Source organism: Taudactylus pleione, unplaced genomic scaffold (assembly GCF_031769625.1).
Source record: "Taudactylus pleione unplaced genomic scaffold, aTauple2 ptg000198l, whole genome shotgun sequence".
NCBI classification, from domain to species: domain Eukaryota; kingdom Metazoa; phylum Chordata; class Amphibia; order Anura; family Myobatrachidae; genus Taudactylus; species Taudactylus pleione.
The window spans coordinates 7,995,010-8,012,840 of NW_028284600.1; the positions used below are offsets into that span (position 1 = coordinate 7,995,010).

Here is a 17,831-nt window from a genome sequence, read left to right on the forward strand (position 1 = left end):
ATGGATACATGCATTTTCATATAAGGTTTCTCGTGGCCACTTATATGGAACCCCTTGTAAAGGACCATGAGCAAACCCTGAACTGTATTCGTGTGTTTTCATCAACAAATAGATCTTAGGCCCTCATTCAGAGCCGTACGCTCTGAGCAGAGCGCACGCTCTGAATGAGGGCCGCCTTCCATAAAAATGGAGCGTCCTCCTGGACGCTCGTATAGCTGTGGGTCACCACCCACAGCCTATACGAGCGTGCATTTTGATGGCCGCGATGGTCGTGACCATCGCGACCATCGAAACTGCGAGCCGGAGCCTGCGGTTGAGGTTTTCAACCGCAAACTCCGGAGTGATTTTGGCTCTATCAGAGCCAAAATCACTCCCACTGACATCACTAGTGATGTCAGTGGGCCGGCTTCTGACGGGAGGCGTTCCCGTGGGAACGCCCCCGTCAGGGAGGCACGCCCCCGGCACGCCCACCAAAGGGGGCGTGCTGTCAATCAACATCGACAGCACGCCCCCTTTGATCAGACACAACGAGCGAAGGACTTTCCTTCGCTCGTCGCGACTGGCGCATGCGCACGATGGAGCTCCCTCTGTCGTGCGCATGCTCAGTGCAGAACATCGACCCACTTGCGAGCGGACAGCCGCTCGCGAGTGGGTCTGAATCAGGGCCTTAGTAACTACTTTGGGGCACGTTTACAATTGGATGTAAATCAGGTTTATGACACGCCCCTCATATATAGCAGTACACACCCACTTACCGCCGCCCTCATAGGTGCTGCTTTCACAATCTCCCTGAAATGCTTTTTCAAAATTCAAAGAAGAAACAAAGAAAAAAAAAAAAAAACAAAGAAAAAAGTAGAGTCTTTACTACACTATTACGTCAGCCCACATTGATAACATATTAATCTTTATTAGTTTCTAATTAAAATTGTGTCATTTTGGGGTTACCAATCTGGCGAAATATTTAAAATATAATCAAGGTTCAAACATAACATAAAACTGTTCATGAAAGAAAGAAATTTAGTGTATTAAAACTTATGTAATACCGCTGGTCATATATCTTTATATCTTTGTGGAATGGGTTTACAGTATGTTATGTTTTATATTGTCCTCATAATATCACTGATACAATATATATACATTACCATATATATTGTATCAGTCTATATCCATTATCTTATGTCAGTGATATTCATTTAAAGAGGAGTGTTTGACTACAGTAGCTGTAATGTAACAAATTATGTTACAGTTAGATTGCAATGTATCAGATTAAGAAAAACAGGTTCAGAGTAGTTACATTAGTAACAGTTTATATTTCTCTGCTCAATGGCAGTTTATTCATAATGCAATAGCCCTATTACTATATTCTGAGCTAGCTAGCTATATGTGATTCCCACTTAGTCTATCAGTGGTTGTCCCTTTAATGATATTAACATATTTCTTATCAATAGGAATACTATATTAATGGTCTGATATCCTCTCTAGCTGCTGCAGTTATAAAACATGTTTCGTCATATTAAGCCATCCCTATAACAACTGAGTGTAACCAGCGGTATTGTGGATTGAAACACCAACGCACGTTTCGCCTGGCTGCTTTATCAAGACCTTGATATAAACGAAAATGCCTCTTTACCAATACTTACCCCTCCGGCGAGGTCCAGCAAAGTCCTCATCGTCGGCGGGGACCTCCGCTCAGAGTGACAGGCTCCTGTGTAATGCGCATGCATGACAGTCCGTCTGCACACAAATGCAAATACAAGGGGACCCAGCAGTGCCTGGAAGGCTTAGCTGAAGCTGTAAAGGCAGCCCTTGGTCCCCATTGCCGGTATTAATATATATTTACACTTGGCAATGGCTCTCACCATCTGAAGATGGTGAGAGCGATGTTGTGACAAACAGCGATAATCTTAGTATACCGCTTGTTGAATAAGGAAAGGATAGCGAGCGCTAAAGGGGGTATGCATCATTGATAAATTGGGCCCACAGCCTGTAAAGTGAGAGTTAGAAGCAGATTGGTTGGTACTTTCTCTCACAGGGACCTATTCATCAACATTAAAATAACGGTTTTAAGGACATTTTCCTTAATTACCGTTATTTTAGTATTCATGAACACACTTAACACAGGAGATATCACTGATATCTCCTGGTTAAGTCTGTCCGCATTAATTTCCACACTCCCCATTAGTATGGGGATATGGAAATTATGCTATTCATCAAAAACATAAAAATTATGTAATTATGTATTTTTGGAATTTGATGGTGTTACTATCCGCCACTGTGAGGTGGTGTACAGCGGGTTATGCTTAACTGCTTTCAGCTGGGCAGGTCCTCCTCCATTCCCTCCATTGCTCTTGCCCTTCCTAGCCTCCGACTGCTGCTCCGTGTTCTCACAGCATTGCGGCTGTGAGAACAAAATAAAGTTTTAAAAAAAAAATCTTTAGCTTCCTCTGCCTGTCCGTGCTGTCTGCTGCAGACCATGGCCGGGCGGGAGATCGGGGTCAGTGGCTACAGCCGGCCAGGTAAGTGAAGGGGAGGGAAGGGGGGGACACACAGAATAATCGCAGGTGTAATCTGTGCTACGCATGCTCCGATTTTGTGAACGGAACGGCGCATGCGCAGCACTGATTACAGCTGCGATAACATAGGACTGGGCAGGGAAAAGTATCTATTCCATGAGAAGCTGTCATCGCAAAAATTACAGCTTTTCAGAATAGATACTTAAGGAGAGGAGGAATGATGAATTCCTCCAGTAATTAGGTAGATCGCCATGCGAGTTCTAAACCTAATTACCTCCAGAGAATTTTTAGTTATAATGATAATTACCTCCAGAGAATTTTTAGATCTGCAACCTTCCAGATCTAAGACCGGGGTCCTCTGAAGTGCAGAAGAAATCCCTTCACAGTTTGGGAAGATTGGTCTAAGCTTAGTCCTGCTCCTGCGCATTACAGGAGGCAAATGAAGGCATTAAACACGCTGCATTGTTCTTCTGAAGTGTCAGTGTTCAAAACTAATCACCCACTACCAGGCTCTGGGGAGAAGATGCCTTGAAGGGGGCAGCAATTAATGACCTTTACATGTCGTTAATCTCCCACACACTTTCTTTGCTTATTAAACCCACAGACAGACTGTTGTATAAATATATATCTTCTGGTTTTGGCTGCAGAATCTTCTCCACAGTTTACCTTACGTAGAATCTGAGACCAGCTCAAGTGTAAATGGAAAATGTTACTGTCTCATAAAATACGCCAGTTGTCGTTTATAACCTGAATACACATGACAGCAGATTCCTGCACTAGCATTGCCTGCAGGACTTTGTGTTATCATACTATTTCTTCTATCCTCACTATACGCAACTTTATAATAATGTCTGGACATGTGCAAAGCTACAGGAATAGTCAGCTGTGTGCAAATATATGTTAATGCCACATTTTAAAACTATTACTGCTCAAAGTACACGTTGAAAGTGCTCTACTTTTAACTTTAGATGCTGAAGTTTGCTTTAAGTATATCGGGACTGTCCATCTAAAATTAGTACAGTTGGAAGGCGTGCGTTTTCCCTACACACAGTGGTGGCAGCCATTCTATCTGCTAAATCAAAGGTTCCCAAATGCACTTCACTTAAGGCACCCCCACACTTCAGGTTTTAGAGATATCCATGGTTTAGCACAGCTGAGTTAATTAGTACCTCAGTCAGGATGTAGTCAGCATCCCAGCAGATGGGATGTTGATGGTCTAAATACCGGCACCGGAACTCCGACAGAGTCGGGATCCCGGCTCCGGAATCTCGACTGCCGGCATCCCGAAGGTAAATATCGGGGGTTAGGGGAGAGTCAGGGTTAGGCACTAGGGGGAGAGTCAGGGTTAGGCACTAAGGGGAGAGGGTTAAGTTTAGGGTGCAGGGAGGGGGAGGGGGAGGTTAGGTTTAGGTGGGAGGTTAGTGTCAGGCATCGGGGAGGGAGGGTTAGGATAGGGGTAAGAGTAAGGTGTAGGAAACTTACCTCTTAGTGCCGGGATTGTGACAGCTGGAATCCCATACCCAACCCCCTCAGTCAATTTGATTTAAACACCTGTGTTCAACCATGGATAGCTCTAAAACCTGCACCGTTGGGGTGCCTTGAGGACCGCGTTTGGAAACCTCACCACTAAATCATTATACAACAACATACTTACTGCTTTGCCAGGCCAGTCTTGGGGATACAGGGGTTCAGTTCCACAAATAAAAAGTCTGAGTGTTCGATAGCAGAATGAGGATTGTGGTGGCACTGGTACAGCTGAACTCCTTGTTAAACAGGCTCCCTTTGCTTTGCATAGGGAAGCTTTAGCCAGTGGGACTCTGCAAATATTTTCAACGTTAGTGACCCTTTAATAGGTGTGGAGAAACCCCATCTCCAGCGAGAAACGCAGATTTCATAAATGTTTTACCACATCCGAGTTTTCATTTTGCCACTCAGCCTAATCAGTCATTCAGCCCCTCAGTGATTTTCTAATATATATATATATATATATATATATATATATATATATACGGTATATATATATATATATATATATATATATATATGTGTGTATATATATATATAGTTGAAGGGTGATAAAAATTATATCCTCACATTGGCATGTAATGACAGTTGGAACGAATTTTGACCCCTCCCACCAGTTTTAGTGATGTCACTTCCAGAGAGATCTGGCATAAAGCACATCTACAGCCTCCAAACACATCTGTTATTTCAGATACGTAAGCTGGGTACACATTAAACTATGTGTACCCAGCGATCCAATGAGCGACTTTACGGGCTACGGGACGACATATAGGGCGACCAGTACACATTAGACGGTCCGGCGCCTGACCGCCCGATATGTCGGCCCCTGCCACATCAAACTGCATGGGGTCATCAGTCGCATCATCACATTGAGCTGCATGTAGGCTGACCTGATGATGCGACTGACAACCAAACAGGAGTTTGCATGGTCCGACATAGTGAGTACACATTAAACGATATTGACAATATATTGGAACAATCCATCGGATTGCCCGAAATATCATCTAATGTGTACCCAGCTCTACTCATCACACACCACCTCATGTTGAAAACACAGACAGTCCTGAAAGTCAATCAATAACAACATGACATTATCCACTACAAGTGAAGAAATAAAGAGTGAGGATATGGTCCAAAAAGTGCAGTAGTGAAGGTGAAATGAAGAAAGGTAATACTAACAGAAGGCTAAGGATAATCTCTATAATGAAATAAAGTGCTCATAAGAGAAATAAGGGTAGTTCTCCCCCTTAAAGATCTCCTGAGAGACTTGAGTGAAAAATGGTATATGGTATATGTGATGTCTACAGAATGCTGCATTCTGCCATTACATGGTCTTAATATCATCAGAACTTAAACTTCATTAGATACATTATTGCATGTCTGATGTACTTTTATTATTACTTATATTACATACATCTTCTTAGAGAATACCTACCTATGCAATGACATCACTAAGCACTGTTTATAGACATATATATATATATATATATATATATATATATATATGAACTAGGGATGTGCAGGCTCGGATAGGTTCGAGTTTGCACGTGGAGTTCGGATTTTTCCCTCCAAAAAAACGGAACTCAGAACGAGGCAAAACGTCATCTTACATGGACGAACATCATCATTCCTGGACAAAAGACCAGGAATGATGATGTTCGTCCATGTAAGATGACGTTTTGCCTCGTTCTGAGTTCCGTTTTTTTGGAGGGAAAAATCCGAACTCCACGTGCAAACTCGAACCTATCCGAGCCTGCACATCCCTAAATTATGAACATGAGATATTTTGCTAGGACGGGTTCCATGATTTCAGTGCAGTGCTGGGAATCAGGGCAGAGCTCTATGGAGACATATAGGACTGATCTGAAGAACATGTTACTTGTTCACACATCTCCATTGATTAATGGTTACTTGCTTGGTCTTCATCCCATAGGCTGTCCTCCACTTGGTTTGGAAACCTTAAAAGTAACAGACTTCCAGTTCCATGCTTCTACTGTGAAGCGTTATGGCCTAGGAGCTCACCGAGGGCGCCTCAATATCCAGGTGAGTAACCGTCTCTGATAATGATCAGACACAATGGAGGAATGTCATTCAAAGAACAGTCTATCGCACAGGAAAGCAGGAATGTGACCAGAGTTTCTGCTACTCTGTGCTAACTCAAGTGGCATTTGTACATTAGGGGGTAAATTTACTAAGAATCGTTTCTGGCCGAGTTAGTATTCCCGTGAGAGTTTCCTCAGATTTAAAAACACACAGATTTACTAAAGTCAACACACTATTGGCCAAACTTGCAAGTAATTTCCATAGACAGGAAGAGAAACCAGAGATTTACCAAGAATCATATAATGTCTGCTAACACGATCGTAAATGGAGAAAACTCAGGACAAAATAGACGTATCAAATAGACTTCCTCCTGAGAAGCAAGTTTAGCAGAAACATGCACAGATCAATGTGATCTGTGCATGCTTCTGAGTGTAAAACAGTCATGAAAGGGTTATTAAAAGTTTTTAAAAATTACGTGGGTCGCCCCCCCCCCCCCCCCAAAGCATAACCAGCCCTGGATATATGAGCCCGTGCTGGTAGAGGAGAATCGGGGGGAAAAACAACTTGAAGTTCCTCCTATAGTCCTTTAACCAGCATCGGGATGGACCAGTCCGCTAATTGCCTAAGAGCTGCCAGACTCTTAGCCAATCATGACTAGATACAGGAAGAGTCCGACAGTTCTTAGCCAATTAGCGGCCTTTGTCATAGTAAGAATGGCTAAGATCAGCTGAAGTGCAGGAAACCTCATGGGTTTCCTTTCAATACAGTATATACATTACTTATACCGCTGTACTTATATGTGGCACCAGTTATGTGTCTTCCTCCTGCCTGAGGCACTCAGGGGCATGTCCTCACTGTCCAGAGGACAGGGGAAAAAGACTTGTGGTAATTGTGCACATGCATTGAGTTGGAAGTGGCACATGTGCAGTAGCCAGTGGTGGCATTGGGGTCGGTGACACCCAGTGCAGCCAATAAACTCCTTGCGCATGCCGAAAAGAGGGTATGGCCTCATGGGTAAGGGGCGTGGCCTCATGGCACCCCCGATTAATCTCTGGGGGCGTGCCCAGCACTCCCAGAGATGTCGGGATGCCCCCAGAGAGTGACTCTGTGATGTTGGTGTGCAGCGCTTGGCTCTCTGTCACTGAGAAGGAGCCAGCATTTTGGTGTATGTACAGTAAACATGTGTAAACATAGTTTATTACAGTCAAGAGCAAATGTGCAGTGACATGAACCAGCAAAGATTTCCTTCTATATAGTACTAATTGGTCTTTCGCATGGCAACGGAACAGTTTATTTTTGTGAAAATTCATTGCCCTGCGGTGTATTTGTTACTTTACAGGCGGGGGTAAATGAGAATGACCTTTACGATGGGGCTTGGTGTGCTGGGAGAAGTGATCTGCAACAATGGTTGGAGATAGATGCCCGAAGACTGACCAAGTTCACAGGAGTCGTCACACAAGGCAGGAACTCTCTCTGGCTGTGAGTATCTCATTGTTATATTATATCCTCATCTACCTTAGAACCATGCATGATGGACCAGTCTTATAGTCCATCCGCTCCTCCTATATCACTAATTGCTATGACATTGCTAATTATTATTTAGCTGCAAATTTTTGAGTTTGTAATTGAAAGAATTATCCATTTTATGAGTTTATCCCTTCACCTTATTCTGTAAATAAACACGGTTACCTGTTACAGTCTGACTTCAGGCTGTACTGTTGTGTTCAGCTACTACGTGTGTGCACCAGGATTTCAGCATATGGGCTGTACTGTAGCTGATGCCTACAAGACTATGTGGACATAGGTCACTGCAATACCTCAAATCACTTCTATTGGTAAATAGTATAATTAGATTACCCAGATTGGTTGAATTACCACAGAACATCAAAGCATACGAGCAGACCAGCATAGGCTTTGAAGTGGTAAGCAAAAATAAGAACGAGGAGGAGCACAGTTTATCAAAATTATAAATAAGGCAATTAAATCTAATTTGATGGCTTGCAAATGAAAACCCGCCACAATAAAACAAAGAAACACAAGACTGAGAGATTAAAAGAGCAATAACGCATGATCGCACAAGCAAAGTTACCATGGCGATGTGGTGAAATGAAATATACAGTGTGAAAAATAAATAACTGTAAAGTGCAATGACTTAGCAATGGAATATATAAAAAAAAAGTTTGGGGGCAAATGTAGGATTTCTCGAGGGGATGAGGGTGGATCCTGATACTTGTTTCTCGGAATAAAATAAACACTTGTCACAATAAGCCTGCAAAAGGCATTTTCATACCTCCCAACATATGCCAAAACAAATGGGGAAGGAGATGTTGGGGTATATGTAATAGGAGATGTTGGGGTATATGTAATAGGAGATGTTGGGATACATCTAATAGAAGACATTGGGGATATATGTAACAGGAGACATTGGGGTATATGCAATAGGAGTTGTTGGTGTATACAGTATGTAATAGGAGATGTTGAGGTATATGTAATAGGAGATGTTGGGATATATCTAAAAGGAGACATTGGGGTATATATGTAACAGGAAATGTTGTGGTATATGCAATAGGAGTTGTTGGGGTATACAGTATGTCATAGGAGACGTTGGGGTGTATGTAATAGGAGACGTTGGGGTATATGTAATAGGAGATGTTGGGGTTTATGTAATAGGAGTTGTTGGGGTATACAGTATGTACAGGCTCGACAAGAGCTGCGGTGGGCCCGGGTAACAGGGGGCGTGGCCTAAACGTGGGAGGCATGGCCACGCCCCCCTTCAGAAAAAAAAAATTAAAAAAAAATATTTTCAAAGCCAGGGGGGGTGCGATCAGGGTGATTGCTCCCCCCCACAGGCATAGGAGACTGCTGTGGCTACTGCTCAGCAGCCACAAGCAGTCTCCCACTGCAGCTCAGCACACGCTGTGTGCTGGGCTGCTGTGATGGAGGAGGGGGTGGCGTCGGACCCGGGCCCCCGCTGGGCCCCTCAGGAAGTTCGGGCCTGGGTAATTTGTACCCGCTCCCCCCCCTCTCGGCGCCCCTGAGTATGTAACAGGAGACGTTGGGGCATATGGAATAGGAGGTGTTGGGGTATATGCAATAGGAGTTGTTGGGGTATACAGTATGTAATAGGAGATGTAGGGTTATATGTAATAAGAGACATTGGGGTATATGTAATAAGAAATGTTGGGGTATATCTAATAGGAAACATTGGGGTATATGTAATAGGAGATGTTGGGGTACAGTATATGGGTTATATGTAATAGGAAACATTGGGGTATATGTACTAGGAGATATTGGGGTATATGTAATAGGACATTTTGGGGTATATGTAATATGAGATGTAGGGTTCTATGTAGTAGGAAACATTGGTGTATATGTAATAGGAGACGTTAGGGTACATGTAATAGGAGACATTGGGGTATATGTAATAGTAGACAATCGGGTATATGTGATAGAAGAAGATGGGGTATATGTAATAGGAGATGTTGGGGTAAATGTAATAGGAGATGTTGGAGTATATGTAATAGGAGACGTTGGAGTATATGTAATTTGGAAACATTGGTGTATGTGTAATAGGAAGATGTAGGGGTATATGTAATAAGAGATATTGGGGTATGTGTGAAAGGAGATATTGGGGTATATGTAATAGGAAACCTTGGGATATATGTAATAGGAGATGTAGGAGTATATTTAATAAGAGATATTGGGGTATGTGTAAAAGGAGATAGGAGATGTTGGGGTATATGTAATAGGAGACATTGGGGAATATGTAATAGAAGACGTTGGGGTATGTGTAATAGGAGACGTTGGGGTATATGTAATAGAAGACGTTGGGGAATATTCAGTGCCAGATTAAGGTCCACATGGACCTGGAGCTGAAATGCATGAAGGGCCTATTGGGTGCCGCTGCAGGGGGTGATTAGTGATGTGGAGGCGTGACCAGTGTGGTCTACATAGGGGGTGTGTTCTGTGCCATGAATGTGGCTACTAGCTCTATAGAGGGCATAACTAGTGCCTACCCTTATAGTGTAGCTATGGGCCTGATTCAAAGTTGTTCGCAGTGCCGATATTTTTGCAGGTGAGAGACTATTGGTAAACTACGCATTCATCTAAGTCGCACTGTGCAGGCATCACTGTACATTACATTGTAGTCGCTCACAGCGACTTTTTTCTCACAGTGTGATTGACAGTCAGGAAGCATTGAGGGAGATAACAGGGAGTAGCGGCAAAGAACGTAGGAATCCGTGACCATTTTGGGGGCGTGTCACATTAGGCGCCTGCGATTACATGCGCAAGAAAAATGGCTCTGGCTTTTCAGTTCCCACATCCATTCTGTGCGACCAAAGCTTCAGCACATGTACCATGTGCAATTCTAATATTTGTCACAGCCTGCAGTGGTGCAAGGAATGTGGTACAGGCCGGTACAGCATACCATTAAGAAATTACCAGCCGATACGCGATACCCCCTAAAATATTACTGCCGGTGCCATTAGATGTGCCGCTGAGCGCGTCACAGTGGTCTGCAGCGAGGTGGACCCTTGACAATCAGTGACAGGGGCAGTCCAGCAGCTCGAGTTCAGGGGCAAATGTTGGGGTAGTATATATATATATACACTTATACACATGTATATACACACGCACCCTGTATAAACATACATACTGTACACAGGGGCCGGACATTACACTGACCTGTGGGAAGGTACTCTGTCTATGCATGTTGGTTTCTCCTCACGGCCAGTGACAGCTGCCTTCCATCCTGTGCTAGGCAGCTCAGCCTCTGCACTCTGATTTCAGCGCCCGGGCCGTCTGCCAACTCAGTTGCTGCGAGTGAGGTGATTGGTCAGGTGAATGCATGGGGTGGGGCTTCAGATGACATGGGGGACTTCAGATGATGATCCAGGAGGCGGAGCTTCGGATCACCGGGTAACCCAGCTGTGGGTGACAAAGGGGGCGGAGCCTCATGCTGCACGGAGACGGAGCTTTGGCCCATATGTGAGGCAGGGGGGCAGAGCTTCTGGCGGGGCCGGGGGTCAGTGCCGGTGGGGCTCCAGACATTCGATCGGTTGGAGAGAGTGAAAGGGCAATGTTTCATTGCAGCAGCCGGGACTTGGGATGAAAGAGCTGGGTGGTAATATGAATTTTTTTTTTCTTGTCAACGCTACACTGCACTGGATCATATGGGCCTATTTTCATGGGAGGTCCTGGAGCTGCAGCTCCACCTGCCTCATTGTTAATCTGGCCCTGGGTATATGTAATAGGAAATGTTGGGGTATATGTAATAGGAAACCGGGTATATGTAGTAGACGTTGCAGACAGCCACAGATGTTGGCGATTTTGGTGCAGAATTTAAAGTGCCAATTTAAAAAAATATAATAACTAAACTAACTTGGTTTTTTAAAGATCTTCCTCTTTTAGGGGCATATTTATTAACATTATTTTTACTAAAATAATGTGAAAACAGTAACACATAAATTTATTAAAAGGCAATTGGAGTAGGCTTCGTGAATAACTACCCTAATCCCTTCAATTTACATATTTGTAGTAAACAGATCGCATTTCCCATACTTGTAATGGGAAATGTGATCTGCCCAGATTTACTAAAAATAAATTGTGATAAAACACCGGGGGAAGCCCTTTGATCATAACGCCACCTTCAGATAGCATTATTAGGGCTTTCCCCCAGATCCCCGACTCTTGACAGTCAGAGCAGAGCTGGGAGCTGGCACCTGTGGTCAGCTTTTTGGTCTAAATAGAGCACAAGCTGATCACTATAAAAAATTAGTTACAAAAAATAAAACACTTACCTGCATCCAGGGACCGGAGATCCGTGCTCCAGTGAGGTTCTCTGCGCAGCCGGCCCTAAGCAATTTTATGCCCTAGTCAAGATTTTTGTTGGTGCCCCCTAGCAGATAATCCCACCACCAAGCTTAGTGTACACGGACACCAAAAATAACACATTGGTTTATGGCTTATTTTTGATTGTTAAAGAAACACGTGCGGTAAAACTCTACATGTCAGCTACTGATGCCAGACCTCCAGCGAATCTAATATTTTCGGAGCTTGATGAATTCTGTCCCCATACTAGTGTATCTGGACAGCAGGCTATTCCGCAAACGGAAGGTAAGTAGGAGTGATATCTCCTGCTGCACCTTCTTAATGAATGGCCCGAATACTTGTCACAATTGCAGGTGAAAATGTGCTTTTTCACCTGCTTTTGTGACAATTAAGTGATTATGAATAGGCCCCGTAGTGTCAAGAGAAGAATTACACATATAGTGGGAGATATTTTTTACATATGTTGTATTACAGCTAAGACTGCTGTTCATTATAGGGGGGAGATGAATCATTATAGGGGGAGATGTATCATTATGGGGGGGTGTATCATTATAGAGGGGGATGTATCATTATATGGGGGAGATGTATCATTATAAGGGGGATGTATCATTATAGGGGGGATGTATCATTATAGGGGGGTGATGTATCATTATATGGGGGAGATGTATCATTATAGGGGGGGTTGTATCATTATATGGGGGAGATGTATCATTATAGGGGGGGATGTATCATTATAGGGGGGTGATGCATCATTATAGGGGGAGATGTATCATTATGGGGAGAGATGTATCATTATAGGGGGAGATGTATCATTATAGGGAGAGATGTATCATTATAGGGGGGTTGTATCATTATAGGGGGGAGATGTATCATTATAGGGGGGATGTATCATTATAGGGGGGTGATGTATCATTATAGGGGGAGATGTATCATTATGGGGAGAGATGTATCATTATATGGGGGTGATGTATCATTATAGGGGGAGATGTATCATTATGGGGGGAGATGTATCATTATAGCGGGGTGATGTATCATTATATGGGGGAGATGTATCATTATAGGGGGATGTATCATTATAGGGGGGGATGTATGATTATAGCGGGGTGATGTATCATTATAGGGGGAGATGTATCATTATGGGGAGAGATGTATCATTATAGGGGGAGATGTATCATTATAGGGAGAGATGTATCATTATAGGGGGGGTTGTATCATTATAGGGGGGAGATGTATCATTATAGGGGGGGTTGTATCATTATATGGGGGAGATGTATCATTATAGGGGGGACGTATCATTATAGGGGGGTGATGTATCATTATAGGGGGAGATGTATAATTATATGGGGGTGATGTATCATTATAGGGGGAGATGTATCATTATGGGGGGAGATGTATCACTATAGCGGGGTGATGTATCATTATATGGGGGAGATGTATCATTATAGGGGGGATGTATCATTATAGGGGGGGATGTATCATTATAGCGGGGTGATGTATCATTATAGCGGGGTGATGTATCATTATATGGGGGAGATGTATCATTATAGGGGGGATGTATCATTATAGGGGGGGATGTATCATTATAGCGGGGTGATGTATCATTATAGGGGGAGATGTATCATTATGGGGAGAGATGTATCATTATAGGGGGAGATGTATCATTATAGGGAGAGATGTATCATTATAGGGGGGGTTGTATCATTATAGGGGGGAGATGTATCATTATAGGGGGGGTTGTATCATTATATGGGGGAGATGTATCATTATAGGGGTGATGTATCATTATAGGGGGGTGATGTATCATTATAGGGGGAGATGTTTCATTATATGGGGGTGATGTATCATTATAGGGGGAGATGTATCATTATGGGGGGAGATGTATCATTATAGCGGGGTGATGTATCATTATATGGGGGAGATGTATCATTATAGGGGGGATGTATCATTATAGGGGGGGATGTATCATTATAGGGGGGGATGTATCATTATAGGGGGAGATGTGTCATTATGGGGAGAGATGTATCAGGCCTAAAGTGGAGAAGTTGCCCAGACAGATCAATCAGCTTCTAACTGTCATTTATCCAGCACAGGAGGAGATGTATCAAACCTTGGAGAGAGATACAATGGCGAGAGATAGAGTACTAGCCACTCAGCTCCTAACTGCCATGTTACAGGCTGTGTTTGAAAAATGACAGTTGGGAGCTGATTGGTTGGAACTTTATCACTGTCCACTTTATCTCTATCCAAGACTTAGTACTGTACATGGACCCCTTTATCTCTCTCCACTTTCTGGGGTATATTTACTAAGGTCAATTTGTAATGCATTTGATCAATTTAAAATCAATCAAAATCAATCTAAATCGATTAACATCAATGTTGTGTTTCTGGGGTTAAATCACACATTTACTAACACAATTTTTGATTTGGTTTTTAAAGTATTAGGGCTCTATTTATCAACATTATTTTTACTAAAATAATGTGAAAAAGGGTGTTTTCACACCCTTTTCACATTATTTTAGTGACACCTATAGTTATTACAGGGCAATTGGAGTAGAATTCGTAAAATTCTACTCCAACCCCTAAGTATCACTTATTTTTAGTAATCAGATCGCATTTCCGATAACTGTAATGGGAAATGTGATCCGACCAGATTTACTAAAAATAAAATGTGAAAAAATACCAGGGAAAGCCCTGTGATAATAACGCCACCTGGAGGTGACGTTATCCAGGGTCTCCCCCGGTTACCGGACTCCTGCCCTGCTCTAACGGGGAGAGCGGAGCCGGGAGTCGGTCCCAGTAATCGGCTGTGTGGTCTAACCAGACCGCAAGCTGATTACTGTAAAATAAAGAAAAAAAAATAGTGAAAAAAAAATGTACTTACCTGACTCCAGGGACCGTTGATCGGGCCTCCTTTGATGACTCCCCTCTGGTCAGCTGGTCTCCCACAGTGCACTGCTGCCTGGTCAACAGGTGATCGGGCCCCAGTGCAGTATGGGAGATCACTTGACCGGAGGAATGGAAGACATCACCGGAGGCCTGGAGCATGAAGGTAAGTGTAAGTAAGGGAGGGGGGTCACGGGGGGGGGAGGGGGGGGTCGCAGGGGTCCACGATCGTGGGGGGCGGGGCTTAGTGCCGGTGGGCAGGGCTTAGCGCCGGAGGGGGGGTAGCTGCGGCGAACGGTCGGTGCATGCGCGGGCACTTAATCACGGTATTTTTTGCGAAAATACCGTGATAAGGCTCCGAAGGGGATTAGCAGGGACAGAGCTTTATAGCAAGCTCTGTCCCTGCAAGGGATTTGTAGTAAATCCATGTGATATTGCCTGAATTCGCAATGCAAATTCACTCGGTAATATCACACTACAATCTGCATTACCAATGCGGATTGTAGTAAATAGAGCCCTAGTAACTGTTTGATTTAGGGCTCTATTTATTAACATTATTTTTACTAAAATAAAGTGAAAAAGGGTGTTTTCACACCCTTTTCACATTATTTTAGTATCACCTATAGTTATTACAGGGCAATTGGAGTAAAATTCGTAAAATTCTACTCCAACCCCCAAGTATCACTTATTTTTAGTAATCAGATCGCATTTCCATACTTGTAATGGGAAATGTGATCCGACCAGAGTTACTCAAAATAAATTGCAAAACAATACCTGGGAAAGCCCTGTGATAATAACGCCACCTGGAGGTGGCGTTATCCAGGGTCTCCCACGGTTACCAGGCTCCTACTCTACTGTAACAGGCAGAGCAGAGCCGGGAGTCGGTCCCAGTAATCAGCTGTGTGGTCTAAACAGACCGCAAGCTGATTACTGTAAAAAAAAGAAAAAAAAATTGTCAATTTGTCTCCCCTCCGGTCAGCTGGTCTCCCATAGTGCACTGCGGCCCGGCCATCAGGTGATGGTATTTTTTGCGAAATCACCGTGACTAGTGTGCGGAGGGGATTCGCAGGGTCAGAGCTTTATCGCAAGCTCTGTCCCTGCAAGGGATTTGTAGTAAATCCCTGTGATATTGCCTGAATCCGCAATGCGAATTCAGTCGATAATATCACACTACAATCTGCATTCAATATGCGGATTGTAGTAAATAGAGCCCTTTGTCCCTGAAGTACAACATCGATGTTGATGGTTTTGAATCGATTTTAAATCGATCCAAATCTATTAAAATCGACCCTTCGTAAATATACCCCTCCAATGTTTGTTACATCTCCCCCACAGCCTTTAAAATGACAGAAGCAAAGTGGTTGATTTGGACAACTTTATCTCTCTCCAAGGCTTGATACATCTCCTTCCTGACTTAACTGTACTACAACATATGTAAATAGGTAGAGAACAATCTCTAATCTGCCATCTTGTGAATGCACTTACTGTCTGCTTCACCTCATTTGTGATAGACTCATACCCTCCATCTCTACCGTTTTAGCCAGTACAGTACCGTTATTTAATGGTCTGTACCGGCAAACAGGGGCTGGACCGATTGTACCGGGTGGGTACAATCACCTGATTTCTTAAGCAGCGCTGCTGAACACATGACTCCCGCAGCGCTGCTGAGTGACAGCCGGCTCTTCTCTGTCCTCTGTGGTTCTCCACAGTCTGGCTTGACGCTTGCGTCGGTAAACAGAACTTGCAGTATACTTATACTGCAAGATTGAAACCCGCCACCGCCAGCTGCCTCAAGACCCCCGTGGACACGCCCTTTTATCTGTGACCATGCCCCCTTTAATCTGTGGCCACGCCCCTGTACCGAGTTCTTGCTGAAAAATGTTGGAGGGTATGGAGACTACTACTGATGTGTGTAAATGTACATATTTCTTACATGGCCGCCAAAAGCTACCTCAGCACCGGAGGGAAAAATCTAGTGCTATATGCACATCCCAGGGCAGGTTTTCCCAACCTCAGTCCTCAAGGGACCCTAGCAGTCTAGGTTATAAGGAGAGCCATGCACAGGTGGTTACAGCAAAATGACAGAGGCACTAATTAAGCCACCTGTGCTTAAGCATGGAAAGCCTTAAAACCTGAGCTGTTAAGGTGCGTACACACTTGCCGATATTTTAAGTGACTGAACTATAACGATATCGTTATCGTTCAGTCATTCACTATATCGGCTAGTGTGTATGCTAAAATGCTGAACGATAACGACAAACGACCAACGATGCGCACTCACACAGGTCGTTGGTCATTGTCGTTCATCGCCCGAACATGCAGCCCAACCTGACGTAAATGTCAGGTTGTTGCATGTTCGGGGATGAGGGAGGGTGCCCGGCACTGTACGAACTGAATACAGAGTCTACGCAGACCCATAGCAGAGTTATTGATAGTAACTGCCATTTGTGGTGATGGGGGGGTGAACGCAGGCGTGCCAATGCGTTGCAACGTCGTTTCAGGGGCGTGCATAAATTATCCACTGTATAGCCATACGCAGCCTGAGGTCTCATACCGTGTGTGGCTGTTAGCAATTTCTGAGTAAGCTCAGGGCTTGTACAAGTGTGGCTCCGATGTTACTCGATTGTACCGATGGTTTTGCTATTCTGCTAAGTATTACAGATGTGCATATGGTAAAGTGGACGTCCTTATGCAGTGCTGAGTTAGCATTACAATCGCAGTGGATTAGCTTGCTATCACTGTTGAACTGCGTGCGTACGCAGTGTTGCGATCCGTAGTGAATCAGGCCCCTAGGTGTCACCTAAAGGGGCAACATCAGGCTCCTTATCCCTGGCTATCAGCATAGCAGAAATATTCAAGCTTCATGCTATGTACTATTATTGTGAATCCATTGGAGAAGTTGATGTCCTAGGACTTTTTTTAGCAAGTTTTTTGAAAAAAGAAAAACACATTTAATTTTATTTTTTTAAAGAAAGAAAGGGGGAATGGGAATGTTACTAAAAAAAATGTAAAAAATAGTTTCTGGCATTGATTATG

At 43.7% G+C, this 17,831-nt stretch overlaps 1 protein-coding gene across 1 annotated transcript in view; it reads left to right on the plus strand.

The window, feature by feature from the left end:
* CPXM2 (carboxypeptidase X, M14 family member 2) overlaps nt 1–17,831 on the plus strand; it is a 123,523-nt gene that overhangs the window by 21,929 nt on the left and 83,763 nt on the right. The window contains exons 4-5 of the mRNA XM_088476888.1: nt 5,971–6,080; nt 7,420–7,559. Coding sequence (XP_088333014.1) covers nt 5,971–6,080; nt 7,420–7,559 — 250 coding nt within the window. The remainder of the gene's footprint in view (nt 1–5,970; nt 6,081–7,419; nt 7,560–17,831) is intronic.